Here is a 23,406-nt window from a genome sequence, read left to right on the forward strand (position 1 = left end):
TGCATTCTTCCAGTATAGAGATGGGCCCTTTAGAAGGTGAGAGAGGAGTAAAGTTAGCATTGAACCTATCTGCCAGGATGTTGGCAATATCATTTGGTTCTGTATTGTGCTGTAACTCAGAGCAGATCTGAATGTTGCCATTGAGATTCTTGACATAGCTATATAATGCTTTGTGGTTGTCTTTAGAATCAGTGGCGATTTTGTTTTCGTAACTAGCTTTGGAGTATTTTAGGAGGGATCTCAGCTTCTTACTGAGGCTGACCACGGAGTTCCTCCAATCATGGGATTTTACTCTTTTTTGCAACAGTTTCTTTCTTCTGTTGTAGTTTGTTTATGGCAAGGGGGCCACCAGATTGGCTTCCTTTTTTTGGAATCTGCCATTATTATTTTTTATATTGTCTTCTTTCACTATTGGAGCTCCTCTTCATTTAATGCAAGTACTCATCTTTTCCTTTGTCCCAGGTATTCTGCTGAATAACTATCCTGAAAACCTTTATTTATCCGATTCACATGTTCACTTCTTTCCGAGTGTGTCTCCTGTAGCATAGCTGTTTGCAATCTACGTTTTTAATATAGTTTACTACTTTCTTTTTTTGTATTTATTTGAGACCATTGAAATTTAAAGGCATTACAGAAGGCATAGTTGTATTCAAAAGTAATTATTTCCACTTTTTATGTATAACAGGTTTTTTGTTAAATATCTAGTTCCAGCTTTTGTGTTACATGCATGTACTGTTTGGAAGGTTGATCTTTTATACAGTTGTTTCTTGTCATATTCATTTAAACGTATATCACATCTTACTGAACTTTTTGTTTTATTGAAAGCACTCAAAAAAACATACCCTCAATACACCCCTAAAACTTAACTTAATACTAACACACAAAACTATGTACATCTTCAAATGTTGAAATTTTACCCTGCTAATAGGAGCAGATGCCCAAAACTGACAGCCACACTTGAGTTAACCTTAAAGAAAGGTGTTATCCATGCTACGACGCATGGTGAAGCCTGTGCTTTTACGAAGTGCTGTCTGGTTTTATCTTATCTTTATAGTTCTCCCGTTTGAGAAAACACCTGAATGCTTTCAGAGAATATTGTATCCCAGCCCAATTTCTGATTTACTTGCTTTCTCTTAAAACTTGTTACTAGATCAAGCTAAGGGCCTTAATCCAGTCATTCCTCCATGCAAGAAAGTGAAAAAGCACATTAAGTTTTCCTTTGTCATGCTCTTTCAACCAGACTTTTTTTTACATTGCAGTGCCTACATTTCTTAAAACTGAACAAGGTAAAAGAGAAGGGAGAAGAAGGGAGAAAAATAAAGCAGGAGCACCTTTTTACAGCAGTATACATATTACTTTAAAAACAACTGAGAAAACCTTACTTTGTAGTATGCAGAGAAACTCATAAAAAATAGTACTGTTAAAAAATGTTTTACTTATTTAACTTTCTCCCTCCTCTTCCCTTCCTGTAAATATTTTTTCCAAAGATTAACAACATGAAGTAGGGCATATGCTTTAGGGTCCACTACAAGTCCAACAAAGTTCAATATTTCTAGATGTTCTTGTTCTCATATCTCACAAATATAATTATTGCTTTGTAATCCCACATTTGTCAGTTTCCAAGTTACTGGTTTTATTCCTCTTGATCTCCATCTCCAAAATCCTGTCTCTGCTTCATTTCCAACATCCTCTCAGTACTTCTAGTCAACTCTTATGCTCCCTTCCTTCTCGCCAGCATTTTCTGTTGAAGCTTTGTAAAAGGTTTCACTGGCAGAGTTGGTCTGTGGTCTTTATTACCATAAGAACAAGAAGCAGAATCTCCTTCTGTTTCATAGCTTACTTTTTGTTGGACACACTTTATTTCCTCCTTAGAATGTGCTTCATTAAAAAATGATTTTGTCTCTCTAGGGGAGAATATTTAGAAGATAGCTGGGTACAGCTGTTTGAATCTAATGCCCGCTTCTCGACATTCCCTGAATAGTGGAACAAATTTACTCCTCTTCTTCATGGTGTACAATGAGTAATCATTCTCTGCAAACACTTTTGTTATCTCACACTTTTAGTAGTTTGTCCTTCTTGCCACAGTTTTGTCAGAATCAATTCCTTTTGCTGATATGTTTGCATCTTTACTATTGGAGGTCTGTGTTGCTTTCTCATAGCCAGGTTTGGAGCATACACATGATGTGCTGTTAGTTAACAACTTTTGCTGTGTGGAATAGCAGTCCAGTTGCTTATTTGTGCTTTTATAAAGTTAATACAGTCTCTTCCTTACAGCTTCTCTGGTACAGCTGAAAATCTCAGGTTTTTCCTACATGCTCAGTCTTCTAATTCTATTATTTTTTTGAAACATCTTTTCTTGAGCAGTATCATATTCATCAAGACTTTTATTCATTTCGACCTCTAATTTTTGCAGTTTTATCACATCATATGACTGTCTGTTTAAAGCTTCTTCCATATTTCCAGCCTTTTGTTGTTTGAGTTGATATTCTCAGTCAGTATTTGATTTATTTTAATCAGGTCTGTGTAGTTGTCTTATACTATCCTGTAGGTTACTGGAAGTCCTTTCTGGAGCTTCCACTGCTTTTTGCTGAACAGCTGCAGTACATTTCCCAGTCACAGGTTTTTCCTCAGCTTTTGCAGCTGATTTTCCTTTAGGTCCTCTGTATTTCTTTTTTTTGTGCCATCCAGGCAGTCCACTTAATAGGCAGTTATAAAATTTACCCAGAAACATGAAAGTCTAGTGGCCTTCTCTGCTGAGTTTCTGTTTTCACACTGGGAGAGCTAGAATTAAGCTGTTTCTCAATGTGCAGATGTCTTGGAAGTCCCTGACTTTTGTTTCTTGTTAGGAAAGCTTACTGTCCCTCCTTTTCAACCACCTACTTACATCTCTTTCAAAATTTTTATTGTAGAAGACAATCCTTTTGGTAGTTATGATCTCAGCCAGATGTATTTCTGAATTGGAAGCTCTCGTCTGCACTGAACCCTTCCAAGTTTTTCACAAGGACACGGTCACTGTGCAGCAACTCTTCTTTCATGCGTAAAATGGTCACAGAATTGTTATCTCAAGCCATTTATTTACCAATGTTATTCTCCTCACCCCAGAGAAAGGGGTAGAGAATCTTCCATTCCTTAGGTATGCGCACAGTCAGCTGATGTACAGAAAAAAAAAAAAAAAACAATTTTGAAAGTCTGATTAGCTCTTTACATTGTTTGCAAAATGGAAAGAAGGGAAGCTTGTTAATAAGTGAAGTATTTCCATATAGTTAGCCCATTTGCCTTTTGTTACAGCCACTTTGGAAAACCAGCTCCTGGCAGAGTGACAGCTCTTTCCACCATGGCTGTAGTAGGGGTAACAACACAAGCCATTGTGGAAGCAGCTTATGTGGTCATCTTTACATGCTCTAGAAATACTGCCCAAGTTACCTTTCACAAAGTAAGTGCAGTTTTTGCCAGTGTCATCTTGCAGGGCTTTAGCTCCCTTGCTTCTACTACAGATTAGTCACCCTGTCTTCCTTAAGATTTAGGAATCATCCCAAGAGTCAGTTATGCAACAGTGAATTGCAGCGAACATGCAATATTTGTGTAGGAACTCACCATACATGTAGATGCCTGAGTATTTCACTGTTGTTATACCGCTCTTCTCCTTCATTCCCATCTGTCATTCTTGCTCCTTGGGTTAGGTTTGCAATTAACACTTCCTTCCCCCTCTCCCTCAGGATCAGATATTCCCCTTCAGTGAGGTAAGCAACATCTTGCTGAAGTATGCTTATGTGTGGTCTGTCTGTTGTTTTTTTACTTTCACCTGGAGTGGGTCATTCCTGGATGGTCACATACCAGATCCTGCAGGCAATTCCTGAACCTAATAAGAGCTTGAAAGTCCTAAAGATGGCACCACTGGATATTATTTTCTGCCATCAGTACCTTGATGTCAGTCGTGGAGGAAGTCTACCATGCCTCAAGGAGGGCGATGAAAATTCTGGTACTCAGTGTGGCCATTCGGCTTCTGCTGGCAGAAATCCCATGAAGCAATACTGCCAATAGTGGCTGTACTGTAACTGTTATGTTTATGATAAGCTCTTGCACAACTCTTCAACTTTTCTATGTTAAGATCATACTGGAAATCTGTGTTTTACAGAACGGTCATTTTTTTTTTAATTGCAAGGCATATTAGGTGCTTGCTGTTCAGTTACATTAAAGTTATTAATGAATAATGGTGTGAGACACAGGGTATCCTGGTATTTTTTCATTTATGTTAGTGACTGTTTTTGTTGACAATGTGATTTTTGTGGTTCACTGATTTAATATTAATACTTGAGCTGTCCTTATCTTTCAGATAGTTGAACTGCAGAACAGATTAGCAGAAGAATCAAAAAAGGCTGATAAAATGGAATTTGAATACAAAAGATTGAAAGAAAAAGTAGATTCCCTTCAAAAGGAGAATGATGTAAGTAATACCATAATTTTGCATCTAACTTAACTGAGTTACAGTTTTAACCTAGTGAAAGTAATTCTTAATTTGCCATACTTGCTGTGTTTTTTTGTAATTCGCATATAGCAGTAGCCTGCTTGCAATATTGTTTTGGAATTGGTAAGTAAATTACAAGTCTGAGAAGCTTTTCCTTTTAAGATTTTTTCTAACTGCATAGTACTTTTAGCAGGTCTTTAAGAAGGTGGTGTTCCTTAGCCAAATTTTGTAGTTGCTCTGGCGAATTAACTTTTGATTTCCATCTGAAACTGGTATGCACTTTGTGTGTGTGTGTGTGTGTGTGTGTACTGTGTGGGGAGAGGGGATAGACTTGGTATCTAAACTGGTACTTTTGCAGTCCATACACTGGATGGTGGATATAAACCTACTCATGAGAGTGATTCCAAGTGCTTACCTTGGAAGACTGCGTTATTTATTGCTCTGACTTCTGTCTTGAGTTGCAAGCTGTTCCGATGATTCAACCTTCTCATCTTTCATAAAGGTAGTGTAACTTTATGACTTAAGTGAATTCTAAGTGTACTTTGAGACAAACTATTCATTTCCCTATTACTATATAAAACCAAAAATATGAGAGAGGAATGCTACGCATTCTGGATGTTGACAGGCAACTTGGATACTACATAGACAGGAAAAAAGTCTTCAGGAATGCTAATCAACTGTATTTCCTATGATCCAACAAGAAGCAAACTGCTGTTCATCCACGGGGAGAGACTTTCTCAATTCCAAGTAAAAAAAATCAACACCACATGCTTTAATGGGAGTAAAATCTCACAAATAAAAAAGTCACAACGTTGCATCAAATACAATTTTGGTCTTTAAACCAGCAGTAGGATAAGCGCTTTCAGCAAAGCCTTCTTCAGATCCTTTTAAGAAACACCCGTTTTTTATTGAGTATCTAACCCAGTCAAATCATTTCCTTCTATTCCTGCCTCTTAATATCCATTTTGAAGGAACCGCACCATTAAGTCCAGGGTTCCTATCTGCTTGCAGCTCTGTAATCCGTTTAGTCTCTGCCATTTCAGTCTTATTAATTATATCACCTCCTCTGGCATAAGTTTGGATCTTCTCTCTGGATAAAAAGAAAAACTTGTGTCCAGGATGCTTCTATGCATGACTTGCTAAAGCATTAGTTTGCATGGACAATCTAACGTCACTGTAGTGATGTAGTATTCTTTCTTTAAGCTGTCAGATAGTTTTTCCAACATGGAACACTGTACAGCTGCCATATCTGGCTATGTAGATAATGTTCTTTGTATTGCAATTCACGTAGGTCCACAATTTATATTCACAGCCACTTACTGGATGTTCAAAATAGTTACTGGTATCTATATAGTGGCATGCCTTACACCTTTCACAGGGAAAGGTACCAATTCTAGAGATGTAATCATGAACAGCAGGTGTAGTAGTCTCTTCAGATTTCATTTATTCTTGAAGGTGAACCTAGTTGTCTTTCCTACTATAGATGTAATAGCCTCATCTGTCAGTAAAATCTTACTGTTCCTAATTATTTGGCATACTGCTGAGATGTCATTGCTGTAAGTCAGCAGACATCTCATACCATCTCTCTCATTCTGTGACTCACTGTTAGTCTCCTCTTCTCCCTGCTGAAAAATGTGGTCTCCCTCTTGTTCTCCTTTGTTCTTTAGCTTTCATTTGTCCTTGATAGATCTCAAAATGTTTGTAGCCCTGTATTATCAGATTTTTTTTTTATCCGTTCTGATTTTTCTTCTTGTGTTCTCTCATCAGTTTACAACCTTGATGTATGTAGGAACTGACCTTTAGTTATTTGGGAGTAGATGTGTGTTGGATGCATGCTTGTTTTATGTAAGATGCGTTTCCTGCAGCATGCTTTTCTGTGCAGTTGTGTATTAAAATTCCCATTTCCATCCAACAAAACAGTTAAATCAAGGAAATCCATCTTTTTGTTGGAGCTCCGGTGATCAAATTCCAAGAATGAGGCCGTAGAGCCTAGGTAGTCCACAAATCTTGAGAGTTCGTCCTCAGTACCTTTCCAAAAAATAAAAACATCATCAACAAATCTGCCATAATCAACAATATAATCTTTCCAAACATTGATATTATTAAACACAAATTCCTCTTCCCGTTGGGCCATAACTAAGTTCCTGTGGCTGTTAGCGCAAGACATACCCATGGCTACTCCCCATTTCTGCCAATAGTATTCACTTCCATACACAAAGACATTATTATCTAAAATTACGTTTAATAAAGAGCATTACTGTGAGATGACAGATGTGTCAAAAATCTGGTGTTTGCTGAGTATTTTGAGAATAGGCTTTATCTCATATTCATTAGGGATTACTGTAAAAAGACTTCTAACATCTAGAGTCGTCATAATAAGACCTTGCCTATCAGGCAAATTTACTACACATTCATGCAGTAGTTGTAAAAAATTTGAGGGGTGTCTCTCAGAACTGTTTTCATCTTCGGTAATCCTTTCTTCAGTTGACATTCAACAAAAATGGACGTTGGTTCTATGAACCAGCCCCTTCCAGGTACTGTAGGGTGTAACGGTAGATCATTTCTATTCTTGTGTATCTTAGGTAATCCACTGTTATTTGTCTTGTTATACACAGCTCATATAAAATATTATTCACTCTCTGCTCAGATCTCTTCAGTTCCCATTTATTTAATCTCAAGTAAGTGGTTTTGGTCATTCAACATGCTTTAACATCCTATCATGATAGTCTTGAGAAGCCATTACTACAGCCACTCCCCCTTTGTCGGCCAGTCTGATTATTATATCTTTGTTTTGTGTTAACTCATGTAATGCCTCCATTTCTTGAGAATTCAGATTATGAAAGTTATGCTCGTCGCTTCTTCCAAAACACAAATTAGCTACATCATTTTCACAAGCACATAAAAATGTCTCTACGACTGGGAGAGATGGTGGAATATAAACACTCGGCTTTTTAAAGCTATTGAAGGGCTGATGTTCGTGTGTCGCTGTTGCAGTCATCACATTTGGGTTATACCTGCCAGGGTAGCCCTTGGCCGGTCCAAATACCAGAGGCTTAGTATTTCTGCGTCAGTTGCTGTCACTTCAGGAATGATGTCAGGTCGTCAGTAGTAGAAAGTAAGGCAGCCGATGCCGTTACATCAGTCTTTCTTGCTGAGGAGCCAGAAGCAGAAGCAGTTTGCACGAGTGCCGGTCGGCCGCTACCTGAATTTCGTCTTCCGAATTGAAGCTGAAGTCTTCTAAAGCTAAGTACCCCAATGGGGATCCTTTTTTTCTTGCTCTAACCGATGTCAGAAAAAGTTAGCAATTGTCTCGCCTGTGGAAAGCAAATACCACACCGAGACTTTCATTCTTACTGCGTCACTTGCTTAGGCCCAGACCACGGCATTCCTCGCTGTCGCTTTTGTGCTTTGTTTAACACCAGAACTATACGTCGTCGGGCCCTTATTGTAGCTAGATATTTTCACTTACAGTCCTCGAATTCCGATATGGCTTTGGTAAGCCATCCAACAGCAGATCTTTTGAACAACGAAAAGAAATCCAAACTAGTACCCGCCCAAAGGATTATATTCCTGGTAGCAAGCCTGGACACAGCATCCCAGATGGCATTTCTTATGCCAGAAAAGCAAACTTACGTGACATCCTACTTCTTTCAACTAGCCACCAGACCCCAGTTATTTATTTATATATTTATTTATTGACATTTCTTAACCGGGCTAGTCCAACTGGGATTTTGTCCCATTTTCAGTGGAGACCCGAGGAGAAAAGCTCCAGAAAGTACAATATATAATTACAGTAAGAAAACAAGTACTAGAAACAGTAACAGCAAACAATAGTAAGAAATAAACAACTACATGTGAAGATTATAATTGAAAGAAAAAAAAAGTAAACATTTTTTTTTTCCTTTTTCTCAGGACAAAATTATTTGTTACTGAACAATGAGGGAGAGTCAAGAGTGTCAGTAGGATCAAATGAGAGTGATGAGAGTGTGGGGGGAGGGGAGAGCTATGTAGGGTCATAGCAGGGACAGTTTCTGGAGTTGAATAAATGTGTCTTCAGTTCTTTTTTAAATAGTGGAGTGTGAGAGACAGAGCGTATGTTATCTGCAAGGAAAATCCTGCAAGCTCTGGAGTTCATGGCATCTTGCATTGTACTCATTCCATATGCCACACTGCATATGAGGAAACTTCAGTGGTACCTAAAAAGCCTTTGGTGTCAACACTCTGCAGACCTGGAAACTCTTATACCAATGATACCTTGCCTAAGGAAAGATTTTTCTTTGGTGGGCAGCAGCATGCTCCCACAACAAAGGACTACCTTTCTCACCACCCCCTGTTGCCCAAACCCTCACCACAGACTCCTCAGACTATGCCTGGGGTGCACACCTGAACGGCAGGTGCATACAGGGCCAATGGAGCCCACAGCAAATCCATCTGCACATCAACCAAAAAGAGATGTTAGCTGTCCAGCATGCATTGACAGCTTTCAGGCCCCTTCTCTCCCCAGGGGCTCTCCTGATCAAAACAGACAACACCACTGTGATGTGATATATCAACAAGCAGGGAGGGACTCGCTCTTATCCTCTATGCAGGCTGGCCATGACCCTTTGGCCCATGGCCTCTACCATGCAACTTCACCTGCTAGCACAATTCCTGCCAGGCTCTCTAAACTTTCTGGCAGACCACTTAAGCAGAAATCTTCAGTACCCACACAAGTGGCAGGTAGAGAAAAAGAACCTTCACCCTAATAACTCAGAAATGGGGCACGCCGAAGGTTGACCTATTTGCCTCCCACACCACCCATCAGCTCAGCAAGTTCTGCACCAGGGAGCATCACTGCATGGCTTGGAATGTGGATGCCCTATCCGTCCCCTGTGTCAATTTCTCGGTCTATGCATTTCCCCCACTACTTCTCATCACCAGGGTACTTGCTCAAAATAAGGAAGGAAAAACTAAGGACAATTCTGATTGCTCCAGATTGGCCTCGCCAGCACTGGTACCCACTGCTGCGCAGCCTGTCCCCACTGCCACCATGGCATCTTCCCTCAGACCCCAACCCTGCTGACCCAGAGGGAAGGAGAATTCATGCATCCCCAATTGCAGACCCTCAGTTTGGCAGCCTGACTTATACCCTGACCACTGATCAGTCTGCCAACCTCAGCAAACAGGTTTTAGATGTTTTACATGAGGCTAGATGCCCTAGCACTAGAAAGTCTTATGGCTGACAAATGAAAACTGATATGGCACAGCCCTCCATACCTCATATCCTGGATTACTTAGCTGACCTGCTACACAGTGGTCTCTTATTTTCCTCTGTTAAAATTCATGCCTCTGCTATATCTGCTCATTTCCACACTGAGCACCCCCCTTTTCTCTCTCACCCTCTGATCAAACAATTCTTAAGAGGGGCTAGCAACTTGCGGCTACCCAGAAGAGCACCTACCCCAGCTTGGGACCTAAACTTTGTGTTGGAAAAGCTCACCCTGGCCCCTTTGAACTAGCATCTTCGCCAGAGTTAAAATGTCTCTCCTGGAAGACTGCTTTTCTTCTGCCCATCACTTCAGCCAGAAGAGTCTCCAAGCTACAAGCACTCATGGCTGTAGAGCCCTTCATCATCTTCCATGCTGACAGGGTGCCCCTCAGGACTAACCCATCCTTCATACCCAAAGTGGTGTCTAGTGTGGCTCTCAACAAATCCATTCATTTGCCCACCTTTTTCCTTGACCCACAAAACAAGGGGGAAAGGATCCTGCACTATCTAGATGTGCATAGACAGCTCAGATTCTATTTAGACAAGACTAAATCATTCAGAAAGTCTGACCAATTACTGGTCAGCTTTTCTGCTGGGGCAGAGGGCAAAGCCATCTCCAAACAAACCATTTCCAAATGGATAGCACACTGCATCCATTTCTGTTACAAGCAACACGGGAAACCTCCCCCTAAGGGGGTCAGGACTCGCTCTACCAGAGCAACCTCCACTTCTGCAGCTTTCCTCAGAGAAGTCCCCACCAGGGACATCCTGGAGGCTGCCACCTGGACATCTGTTCACACTTTCACCAAGCATTACCACCTGCCTATCTTCTCCAAATCCAGGGCAGGCTTTGCCACTGCAGTCTTGCAGGGCATCTTAGCCAGCCCCTAGTCTCCTTGACTGACTCCACCCTTTTCCTCAGCTTTGGGAATCAACCCAAATGTGATGACTGCAACAGTGAAACACGAAGAACATAGTACAGTTGTGTGTGTACACTTAACATAAATGTAGATGTTCGAGTATTCACTGATGCCGTCCTGGTTTCCGTCCCTCCATCCCACTCTTCTTTCTCTCTCTCCTCTCTCTCCTTGCAAGAAACTTTTTGGTATTTACTTTCTACTGGTGGGGTTCTTCCATCATATCTTTGCTCCCACATGGGGGCTGCTGACAGGGCAAGAAAAACTGATGTAATGGCATTGGCTGCCTTACTTTATACTAGTACTGATGACCTGACGTCAGTCCTGAAGCAACAGCAACCGACGAAGAAATACTAAGCCTCTGGTATTTGGGCCAGCCGAGGGCTACCCTGGCAGGGGTAACCCAAATATGACTGCAACAGTGAATACACTCAAACATCTACATTTATGGTAAATGTACACAACTGTACTTTCATTCTGTGAGTTTCCAAAATTACATCTCAAATTGATGTTCCTGCCAAAACATTTAATGGCTAGTGTAAATTTGCTTAATCTTGATCGAAGGGCTGGGATAAGAGAGTCCTTTATTCAATAACGAGATCTGTACTCCAGTTTTGAATTGCATTTCCTATGATGGTAAAAAAAAGGGACAATCATTGTTAAAACAGACAATGTCTAAATAGTATGTCTTGCTGTTGCTTTTCATTACTTTTACTATAACATACACTTTCAGTCAAAGTCAGGGTCCACTCAAAGGGTGGACTGTTAGAACTATACTTAATGCAGCTGTGCACACCTTTACCAAGCACTCCAAATTAGATTATTTCTCTAGGTCTAGAGCAGGCTTTTCTAGGACTGTTTTCCAGTAATCCAGACTCTGATCATTTTCCTCCTTCCTTCCTTTGATCGTTTTTCTCCTTCCTTTCTTCTTAAGCTCTGGTTATTGGCTACTGCAGCTGTGATCTGATGCCCATAGGAGCAGATGTTCAAAGAGATCACTGTTGCTGTAGGAATATCCTTCCTCCATCCCCATTTATTGTTTATGCTAAAGTGTGGATATTTTCCCTTTCACTTTTTCGACATACTTAGCTGGCAGAGCTATAGCCTCCTTTACTCTGAGGCAATAAAGCTCTGAACATTTGGTATCCTGACCACTGACTTGGTACCATTTTCCTCAAGCTGTTTAGCAGTTAAGGTGCATGGAAGTCCCCTAAAGCTTTGGAAGCTGGCATGTTGTTCTCTGCATGGCAGGATATAGCCCATATAACTTAGGCTACTGCAACAGTGATCTAGTCAAAAATCTACTGTTATGCTAAGTTTATTTACACAAGTCAACTTTCACTGCCTATCTAATGCATTTTGCTCTGTTTTAATCTCTACCTTGAAACTGGATGATCTGATGTTAACTTTCATTCATTCCTTAACCATTAGGTTCGGATCCATCTGCTGTTCCGACTCTGCCATTACTATAGCTAACGGCCAACTGAAACTCTCCATTTCCTCTATACCACAATGCAGCAACCCGTAACATACCTCTGATCTCATTTGCCGCTTTTCACATATAGATGTGGTCAGCTTGCTCTTGAGCATTTTTAAAGATGTGTGATATATTTTGTTGATTCTTAAGGCTTTTTTCTAACTAAATTATTTCTAAAATAGTGTATACTTGTGTAATCTTGTCACCATTGCTGGTATTCTTTCTCAAAAACTTTCTACCATGTTTTTATATACTTTGGTGTACTCTTTAATACCATTAGTGGTATCCCATTTTTCCTTTCTATTTTTCCTGCTTACCCTTAAAAAATGTATGTATATACTCTTCATATATTCTTTTTGTTATTGTTAGTGAGTTAGTACTCTTAGCAAAATGTCTGAGAAAAGATTTAAAAAAATGTAAGAAATGAAGCCATAAGTTGCCTTATACATACGCCAGTGGCCTTTGTGTTTATTGTTTGGGCCCCAACCATCTTGATGTTGATTGTGATATATGCAACAGTTTTAATCCGCGTGCTTTAGCAGACAGGTGAAACAAACTGATTCTGAAACAATTATTGCCGACTTCTTTTTCAGATGTCATATCTGGAGCTCAACCCTCCAAAACACCATCAGAAGATGCTCCTAAAAAGGAGCCCAAAGAAATATGGATGTAATGTGATCCTATCTTGCCTACATTCTCTACAGATGGGTTCGGAGCCGATCCACGGCTCCGACTCTGCCGTTATACAATAGAACACAGTCTCTTATTGGCTGAGTCACCTCATATCCCAGGATGCACCACCACTACTTCCCCAGATCTCGTTTGCCGCTTTCCAGCATAGACGTGGTCTCGGACTTGGCTGAGCTAAGTACCTCTAGTCAGAAACTTTTTCTGTCAAATTTTTCTATAAAACTCACCCAAAAGCTGTTTTAACGGCTAGTGTTGTTGTGTGATTGTTTTTGGTCCCCTTTTTGTGGAAGATTGTGTGTATTTGTTGGTGAAAGGTTCCGTTTTAGTTAGAGGGGCCTAGCCCTACCTTAGGCATTTAAATTAGAGCCTAGATTGTCGGTGTTAACTGTTTTTTGTCCTGTTATTGTTGTTAATTTTTTCTTTAAAACCATGTCTAAAGAGCATAGACCTTCCGGTTTTAAAAAATGTGTTAAGTGTGGTTATAAAATGTCTATAACGGATGATCATTCCTTGTGTGTATATTGTTTAGGTCCCAAACATCTCCAGGAGTCCTGTAGCGTTTGCCACGCTTTTTCCTCTCGAGTCCTCCAAGAGAGGAAAAACAAATTGATCTGAAAAGGGCTCATTGCCCCTTCTTTTGAGGAAGCCTTATCTTCCTCTTCTTCTCCTACTGGCAAGAAGAAAAAATCTTCGGCTCCGACCAGTCCGTCGGATCCGATAGCAAAAAAGTCTAGGCAGGCTTCTCCGTCGGCTCCACGGACTTCGGAGCCGAGGGCGGAACGGTCTGCCTCGACGTCTCCAGCCTCGACTCCTCTGGCTTTGGAGTCGAGAGCTCGGGCATCGAGAGGCGTGTCACCTTCATCGGCTCCACTGCCTTCGGAGCCGATGGGGGTTGCCCGCTCAGACACTTCCGCCGGGCGAAGTCCACATCGGCTCCAAGGGAGATTGCAATAGTAGTGGAATCTCCCTCGGCGCCGACGCCTCGAGCCATTACGGGCGGTCCCCAGTCTTCGGGCGGCGGAGAAGTCGACTCGGACCGGTCAGTCTCTTCTCGTTCTTCGAGGATGTCCGATTCGGACGTAGACAGGGTGCTTCAGAAGCTTTTCCAGTCACCGGTCTTCGCATAATTGATCTCGGCTCCTGCCCAGTTGGCTCTGGAGCCGATCTCCCATCCTTCTACTTCCATTCCTCCTCCGACAGCCTTGGCGCCGTTGGAGTCGGTGTTGGTGGATCCGAAGTTATCGAGTCGGTTCCGACTAACTCAACCCGTCCCTCGGTCGGGTTGATACGTGGACCTCCTCAGTCGGCCCGGGGATGCCGGATCCGATCCTTCGGTTCCGAGCCTCCCTCTAGGTGCGTCGGCTGCGGGGCTCGGTTACTGTTGTGGCCTGGGGCGGGACCTTCCCAGGATTCTGGGGTCCGGCCTTGATGCCATGAGAAGTGCTTTAGCCAAATCCTCTGTGGCCGCCGACCTTTCCACCACCACCTTCCTTGGGCATGGAGACTGGCGCTTCTGGAATCCCCCTGTCTCGTGACAGCGGAGCCCCTGGGCCTGAGGTTACCCCCATTGGGGGTTCCCTTCTTCCTGGAGGTTCCTCTGACACCCTCTCGGAGGAACCGCCCAGGAAGAGACGGTGTTAGAGGAAACACGTCGACTCCCCTGACGAGTCCCTCACATTGGATACCGACTTCGATGATGCGGAGGGGTCCCCAAAGTCATCTTCGGAAGATGTCTCCTTTGCGGACATTCTGGAAATCCTTAAACAACGAGGCGACTGGCAGTCCAAACCCCCTTCCGCTGAGGAGTCAGTGTTCCTCAAGGCCTTCGGGGCTCAGCCCTCCGCCTCCTGGGTGTCTCCGCCCTTCGATGAGCTTCTGGATTTGATCTCTCGAAGGGCGTGGGAACACCCGGATTCTGTGGAACCGGTGCCAGCTCGTCCCAATAAGTTTCTCTCGGCACCCCCGGACAAGGATTTTTTATCTAAAGGTGTGGCTGTAGATGCTATGGTGGTGGCATCTGCCACCCAACAAGATGTGGCAGAGGCTTTGACGTCCATCCATCCCCCTAATAAAGAGTCTAGGAGCATGGATCGGTACGCCAAGCGTACCCTTTCTTCAGCAACCTTTACATTAAGGTCTCTGAATTATCTGGCACACTTCACCAGACTACAGAGGGATCTGATCAAGGAGCTGTCGGATGCCCTCTCCGGTAACTTACCTGAACAGTTAACACAGACAGTTAACTCTCAGTTGGCTACCCTATCCTCATTATCTAACTCGTCCATGAGGCTCATTTCCTATGCGGCCGAAGGAGCGAGTAGAGCGGCTGGGACAGGTGTTGCTCTACGGAGACAAGCCTGGCTACGCCTGTGTCATTTTGCAGAGGCCTTTAAGTCTTCCTTTGCCGGCGCCTTTGATGGGTCCTCGTTGTTTGGACCCAAGGTAAAGGACACTTTGACTGCTGAACAGGAGGGTAAGACCTTGGCTGCCGTGGGAGCCTTTTCCACTCCCCTCAGGCCTTATCCCAAGGCCCGAAGGGGAGGGAAAATGTGGTTCCGTAAGTCTCAGAAGCCTTACTCATCGCAGCAGAGCGATCCCCCTTCTAGAGGCAGAGGAGGGGGAAATTTTTCAAGGAGACGCCGTCCCAGAGGCGCCGGAGGCCCCCGCAACACTGGAGACCGCGAGTCCTTTCGTGGCTCCTCCTCCTTCCAGCATCCCTGAAGGAGTACCCGACTGTGCAGCTCCGGAGCCAGTCGGGGGTCGTTTCTCAAAGCACCTAAAGGCCTGGGAAGATATTACTCAGGACCAATGGGTGCTTCGAATCATTGCCGGAGGTTACTCCATCCCCTTTGTTCAACCCCCCCCCACCAGTCCAAAGAATCCCGGACCCACCACCCAGTCAACGGGATCATGCAGCCAACGAAGTATCAAAGCTGCTTCAAAAAGGAGTCATCCATCCTGTCCCCGCAGACCAGGCCGGATTAGGGACTTACTCAAGATTCTTTTTGGTGCCAAAAGACCGGGACTTGAGACCCATTTTGGATCTCAGCAAACTAAATCGATTTGTAAAAGTCCAAATTCGGATGGTCACTTTACAATCCATTCTCCCGCTTTTGGAGAAAGGAGTTTGGATGTGCTCCATAGACCTCAAAGACGCCTACTATCACATTCTGATGGATCAGGCATCAAGGAGACACTTACGCTTCAGCCTAGGAGACAGTCATTTTCAGTTCCGAGCACTGCCCTTTGGTCTCACCACAGCCCCCAGGGTGTTTACCAAATGTTTGGCAGTCGTGACTGCTCACTTGAGAAGTCTAGGATTCCAGGTGTTTCCATACCTAGACGACTGGCTCCTAACTGCCGCCTCCAGGCATCTACTCTTGGAAAATTTAGCAGCCACTATCGCACTGGGCAAATCCTTAGGAATCACCTTCAATTGGTCAAAGTCTGTATTGCAACCATCTCAGCGTATTCTGTTTATCGGTGCAGAAATAGATTCAAGGCAGATGCGAGTCTATCTCCCTACAGAAAGGATCGCGGCAGCTTCAGTCTCAGATCCGAGCCCTAATCCTCAGACGTCGTGCTCCAGCAAGAATGGTCCTACAACTGTTGGGCTCCATGGCAGCCACCATTCTTCTGGTCCCCTTGGCAAGATTGCACATGAGGATACTTCAGTGGCTCCTCTCAGTCCAGTGGTCTTATCAGGACCTTCCCCTCAGTCACCGCATTCTGATCACGGACACGTGCAAACAGGATCTTCATTGGTGGCTTCTATCCCCCAATCTGAATCAAGGCGACCCTTGTTCCCCACTCCCCTCTGCCACGCTGACTACGCACGCCTCCCAGACAGGATGGGGGGGTCATTATCTGCACAGGTCGGTCCGAGGCACGTGGCGCCCGGCGAGTCTTCTTCATATCAATATCCTGGAGATGAGGGCGGTGCTTTTAGCGTTGCAAGCACTGCACGATCACCTCCCCCAGGGTACAATTGCCATTCAATCCGACAGCATGTCGGTAGTCTGGTACCTAAACAAGCAAGGAGGAACCAGGTCCTATCCCCTTTGCAGAGAGGCCATGAGAGTATGGGATTGGGCGATTGCTACAAGCGTTCCTAATGGCAACGCACATTCGGGAAATCAGCGTGATAGCCGACAGACTGAGCAGAACTATTCTCTCCCCTCATGAGTGGTCCTTGAACAACAGAGTGATAACACAGATTTTCACAAGATGGGGAGTCCCCTGTTGCGATCTCTTCGCAAGCCCCCTCAATGCGAAATGTCACCACTTCTTCACTCTGGCCCCAGTTTCGGGGAAGACTCCCAAGGATGCTCTAGTCCACGCTTGGACCTCCGGTCTGCTTTATGCCTTTCCACCGGTTCCCCTTCTCCCCAAGGTGATTCAGAAGGCGATTTGCTTGAGAAGCAGAATGATATTAATCGCCCCATACTGGCCTCTGCAAATCTGGTTCCCCTTTCTTCACAGGTATGCATTGGAGGGTCCTTGGTTCCTGGACCAAGTTCTGGACCTTTTGACTCATCAGTCAGGACAACTCCATCAGTCCCTCCATTCGTTGAAGTTGACAGCCTGGCTACTCCTCTTCCAACCATAATAAGGAGCCACTCTTTGGCTCCTGAAGTCATACACATCTTGTCTTCGGCCCACAAGACTTCTACAAAGAAGATATATAGCATTAAATGGAAGAGGTTTGCTATTTGGGCCCAACTCCGAGGATTAGACCCAATGACAGCCTCGGTATCAGAAGTACTGAAGTTTTTAGCCTCCCTGTTCCAGCAAGGTTGCTCAGTATCTACCATCAAAGTACAATTGGTGGCTATTTCCAATTTTCATGAAAATGTGCAACCTCCCTTAATGAGCAACAAGCTCTGTAAAGCCTTTATTAAAGGAGCTTGGCTTCTACGACCCCCCCACTTCGCAACCTGCAACTCCGTGGGATCTGAACGTGGTATTAGGTGCTTTAACCTCACCCCCGTTTGAGCCGGCAGCAACCTGTGATCTGAAATTCCTTTCTTGGAAAACTGCCCTGGGAATTGCTATCAGTTCAGCCAGACGGGTTTCAGAGCTTCAGGCTCTGTGTGTTAAACCACCTTACTTGGTATTCCACAAGGATAGAGTATCTCTTAGGCCAAACCCATCTTTTATACCAAAGGTTTGTTCTAATTTCTGTCTACAACAGTCACTGGAGCTACGGTCTTCTTTCCCAAATATTCCAATAGAGCTGAATATACTTTTCACTGCTTAGATGTGCACAGGCAATTACGCTTCTATTTGGATAGGACACACAAAGCACGGAAATCAGATCAACTGTTTGTGTCCTTTTGGATAATAGATTAGGCAAAGCCGTCACTAAAGTCACTATTGCAAAGTGGATCAGGGACTGCATCACTCACGTTTATCTCATCTCAAACAAGGAGCTCATAGCTCGGTTAAAGCTCATTCTACTAGGGCTATGGCCACTTGCAGCTTTTCATTCCAAGCTCTCTATTGGCGATATTTGCGGCTGCCACGTGGACATTTTCACACACCTTTGTTTCTCACTACAAATTAGATGTGGCATCCAGGTCGAGCTTCCTTCGGTTCCACAGTTCTCAGGAGTGTTTTCCAGTGAGCCACCCGAATTAGGCTAGGACACTGTCCCATCTGTAGAGAATGTAGGCGAGATAGGATCACATTACATCTTTTAGTTATGTACTTACCATAACTTTAGATGTATGGGATCCATCTACTTACATTCTAATAACCCACCCTCCATCCCCCTGCCTTGTAGACCAGGAGAGACCGGACGATCCGAAATTGATCTTCTTTCCTCTCTTGAAAGACCTGAGTATGTTATGACAATACTATGTCTCTGTGAACATGAGTGCGAACAAACAAGATCTGGGGAAGTAGTGGTGGTGCATCCTGGCATATGAGGTGACTCAGCCAATAAGAGACTGCGTTCTATTGTATAACGGCCGAGTCAGAGCCGAGGATCGGCTCCGAACCCATCTGTAGAGAATGTAGGTGAGATGGATCCCATACATCTAAAGTTATGGTAAGTACATAACTAAAAGTTTCTCCACTTCCCCCATGGAGCCTCCTCCCAAAAAAGCAAGATCAGTTCGAAAGCCATCTGGAACCAAGATGTCTGCTACTCCTCCCAAGACACCGTTGGATCAGAGTTCTTTGGCTGCAAAGTCTTCCTAGGGTCCGATATATTCCTTCGATTCACCCTATTCCTTCAAGACTCCCATCTCCTTTCTGTGAGAGATGGCAATCCAAGTCACCGTCCATTTTTTAATCTCATTCTTCAAGGAGTCTCACGGAAGTTCCTCTCCGCACAAATATGATGAGGAAGTTCCTCTCAGCACAAATGTAGTCTGTGCTTCTCCAGGCTCTGGCTGCTTCAGGTCAGGAAGCCCTGGTGAGATCTACCCCTCCAGGAATGACTCCTTTTGTGATCCCACATTTTATTTTGGAGTCCTTGGATCTGAGTCTGCCTAGACCATCTGGTTCAGATTTGAGGGTGTTGGTGTTCTCTGATCTGAAGGGTTCTCTGAATGCACCGACTTTGGTGCAGAGTGGCTCTCGGAGCTGTAACATCCCTGTTGGATGTGAGGTGTTGAAGTTGACATCTCTCCTCTTGGAGCTTTTGTCCTGGACAGCTCGGCTCTGGCCTCAGTCTCTGGTGGGTTACCTTCAGGGCAGACACAGACAGTGAGACAGAAGCATGGCTTCTTGGTTCCATCGGCTTCCTTCTCCCCGGGACAATCTGTTTTCGAGGTAATGGAGAGAATGTTTTCTGCTTCGGCAGGACAGAGGGCCTTTCCCCCATCACATCTATCTTCTGTGTCCTGTGTGTGTTTGCTCCAAGAGCCTCGACATTCAGCTCCACAGGGGCAGCCAAGTCCATACCCTCCAGACCACGCAGTAGGGTATTAACCTGTTTTTTGATACTTTACTGGAGCATCCCACAGAGGGAATAACCTGGAAGAGGAAGTGCAAAAGGAGGCACTTTGATTCCTCTCGGGAATCTGTCACAGAAGAGACAGATTTCAGTGAAGGGGAAGGATCCTTCAGATCACCACCCAAAGATGTCTTCTTTGGAAACATTCTGGCGATCCTCAAACAATGTGGTGGTTGGTCCTCCCAAAATCCTTCCCCATAAGAATCGGTGCTTCTGGAGGTGTTTGGATGTGGCCCGTCTTCATCTTGGGTGACTCTGCCAGCTGATGAGCTCATTGATTTGATCTCTCAGCAGGCGTGGAAGGAACCTGATGATAATGAGACCAGACTGAATTCTTGCACCTCTGATAGGAAGGGAACACTGGAGCAAGGGAGTTCCTGTAGATGCCATGGTTATGGTGGTGGCCACAAATAAGGAACTTGCTGAGCAAAGTTCCACTGTCCATCCTCCTAATGGAAAGCCCAGGGCTTGGGACAGGTTCAGGAAGCATGTCTATGCTTCAGTGACCTTTGCTCTTAGGTCACTGAATTACCTGGCACACTTTAAAAGGTTACAAAGAGATTTGATTAAGGAATTGTCAAATACTCTTTCAGGGTCCATTACTACAGAGGTTCAAGCTATAGTAGCCTTTCAGTTGGCAACCCTTCAATCCATCTCAGACTCGTCCATGAGGCTTATCTCTTATGCAGCTGAGGGTACCTCAGGGGCAGCTGGTTTGGGCATCTCAGTAAGGAGACATGCCTAGAGCCCTTCAAGTCTTCTTTCATCAGTGGTACTTTTGATGGATCTTCCCTGTTTGGCCTGAAAGTGAGGGATACACTGTCATGGTGTGAGAAGGATGGAAAGACTCTCTGTGCTGTATGAGTGCATTTTTTTACCCCCCCCCCCCTCCCGCAAAGGACCTTTTCTAGGAACCAATGTGGAAGACGAAAGATCAAGAAATCCCAGGGTCCTTTTCAAGATCCACATGGAGATGGTTCCCCCAGAGGCCGAGGGGGGAACAATAATGAAAGATGCTGCCCACACGGCAGAGGTGGCCCACAAAACCAGGGGTCTAGAGAGACTTTCTCTGATATGCCCTACCAGCGCTCAAAGGATGTTGGCAATTTGGGGTCGTTTGTGCCTGCACCTGGGAGCCTGGCTAGATAACACAAAAGACACTTGGATGCAGAGATTATATTATTCCCTTTTCCCTTCCACCTCCAACGCAACGAAAAATTCCTGATATTCCACTCATTTAGTGGAAGGAAGCAGTAGTTTAAATACAAAAGCTACAAGAAAGAGTCATCCAGAAGGTCCTTCTGGACCAGATAGAATCCGGAACTTATTCAGGATTCTTTTTAGTGCCAAAGAAAATGAGACTGGAGACCAATTTTGGATCTTACCAACTTGAACAAATCAGTTCATCACTCAAAGTTTTGGACATGGTTCAGTCCAGACTGCCCTTTATAGGCAAGTATGATTGGATGTGCTCGATAGACCTTCATGATGCTTACTATCACATAAAAATGAATAGGCGGTCCAGAAGGTTCTTGCACTCCTGGTTGGGAGCCAGTCATTATTGGTTCAGAGCACTGCTTTTTGGCCTCACCACAGCCCCCAGGTTGTTCAACAAATACATGGCAGTGGTAGTAGCTCACTTGAGACTGCAGGGATTCTGAGTGTTTCCATACTTAGAGGATTGGCTCATTACTATCCCGACCAGGCATCTACTCTTAAAAGTAAGAAACCAGGTACTCCAAGCTTGCTCCCTTCTAGGGATCACAATAAACTACAACAAATCTCATTTGGTATCCATCACAACAACTGAAATACATAGGAGCACATTTCAGTACTATATGTGCGACAGCTTCACTTCCCTCAAGCAGAGTTCAAACATTCCAAGTCACAAAAATTATTCACACCACCAAGATTTCAGCTTGACTAATTCTTCAAGCTTTGGAGTCAATATCAGCAGCAGTAATTCTTGTCCCTCTGGTGAGATGTCATGTGAGAATTCTTCAGTGGATGCTAGCATCCCACTGGTTAAGTCTTTATCAGAAGATGTCAGATCAAGTAAGGACCAAACAGACATGCAAAAGATACCTTTGGTGGTGGATAAGGTCAGGCCAGCTTTTAGTAGGCTGAATGTTCATTCTCCCTCAACCCGAAGCCATAGTGACCACAGACACTTATTAGGTGTGAGGAGGGGCCCTTTTGGGGAAAACAGTCCAAGTCACTTGGTCCCCCATATAGGCCAATTTACATATAAATTTTCTGGAGATGAGAGCTGTGGTTTTAGCATTACAAGCTTTTCAAGATGCCCTACCTCTAGGAGCAATTGAGATCCAAATGGACAACATGTTAGTTTGGATCATCAACAAACGAGGAGTAACCAAGTCTTATGCCTTGTGTCGAGAAGCTACCAGAATGCGGCAATGGGTGATCTCATTCAGTCGCTTTCTGATATTAGCACACATTCTGGGGAAGTCCTGTGTAATAGCAGACAAATTGAGCAGGTCCATCTCTCAACAAAAAAGTGATGGAGGTAATTTTCCATCATTGGGGCTAGCCTTGCTGCAGTGCTCCATTATTGCCTGTCCAGTCTTCTCTGTACTTAACAGCCAACACCATTGATTCCCATATTCCTTCAGAAAGCTGCACAATTGAAGAGCAAAATCATCCTCATTGTACCTTACTGCCCTCGACAAGGTTGGTTCCCCTTCCTTTGGCCTCATCTAATTTACTCACCTTGGACTCTGGATCCAACTACAGGTCTCTTATCTCACCTGACAGGCATGGTTCACCCAGATATCTCAAACCTAAAGCTGACAGCGAGGCTTCTTCACTTAAACTAATAGCCAGACAATCTATGCTCCAAGCATTGTCCTGTAAACCTTCTTACTTGTTTTTCCATAAGGCTAGGGTAACATTAAGAACCACCCCTTCCTTCCTAAAGTAGTGTCCGAATACGGTATCAGTCAGTCTATTAACTTACCCATTTTCTTTCCCCAAATTCAAAAAAATAAGGTGAATACATGTTGCATTTACTAGACATTCATAGACAGCTGGGTTTCTACTTACACATAACTGATTGTATTTTCTAATGTCGTTTGTTATTTATATCCTTTCCAGATAACAAATTGGCCAAGTCTTTAACAAAAGTGACATTGGTAAGATGGATTATGGACTGCATAACCTTTGTCTATAATAAATTGAGCATTTCATTACCAAGATCTGTGGCAACTTCTTAAGTGTGTTTATCCAGCTATTCCATTGATGACTTATGTACAGCTGCTACTTGGGCTAATCCTCATACTTTTATTACTCCTCATAAATTGGATCTAGTCTCAAGGCGAAGAGCAGCCTTTGGTTCAACTGTCCTCAGGAATATCCTTCCTTATCCCCACCCGGAATATAAGATAGCTGGTGACTCTGTCCCAATGAATGAGGAATGAGTGAAAATTAACATCAGGTAAAGAAGTTATTTACTTAACCATAACATTCCATCTGTGTTGTCCATTTTCATTCTTCAACTTCCCACCTACCAACCCCCAACCTTTATCATTATGGACATCTCAGAAGGGAATTTTTTTTGGGGAAAACTTATTTTTTTTAAAAAACAAAGCAAAACTTTTGGGGGGTCTTTTTAAATTGGGGTGTAGG

General features: G+C 43.8%; 1 protein-coding gene across 1 annotated transcript in view; it reads left to right on the plus strand.

Annotated features, from left to right (window-relative positions):
• HOOK3 (hook microtubule tethering protein 3) overlaps positions 1–23,406 on the plus strand; it is a 2,251,851-nt gene that overhangs the window by 1,403,615 nt on the left and 824,830 nt on the right. The window contains exon 12 of the mRNA XM_044060904.1: positions 4,334–4,444. Coding sequence (XP_043916839.1) covers positions 4,334–4,444 — 111 coding nt within the window. The remainder of the gene's footprint in view (positions 1–4,333; positions 4,445–23,406) is intronic.

This window comes from Protopterus annectens, chromosome 2.part0 (assembly GCF_019279795.1).
Source record: "Protopterus annectens isolate FY-2018-M chromosome 2.part0, PAN1.0, whole genome shotgun sequence".
NCBI lineage: Eukaryota > Metazoa > Chordata > Ceratodontiformes > Protopteridae > Protopterus > Protopterus annectens.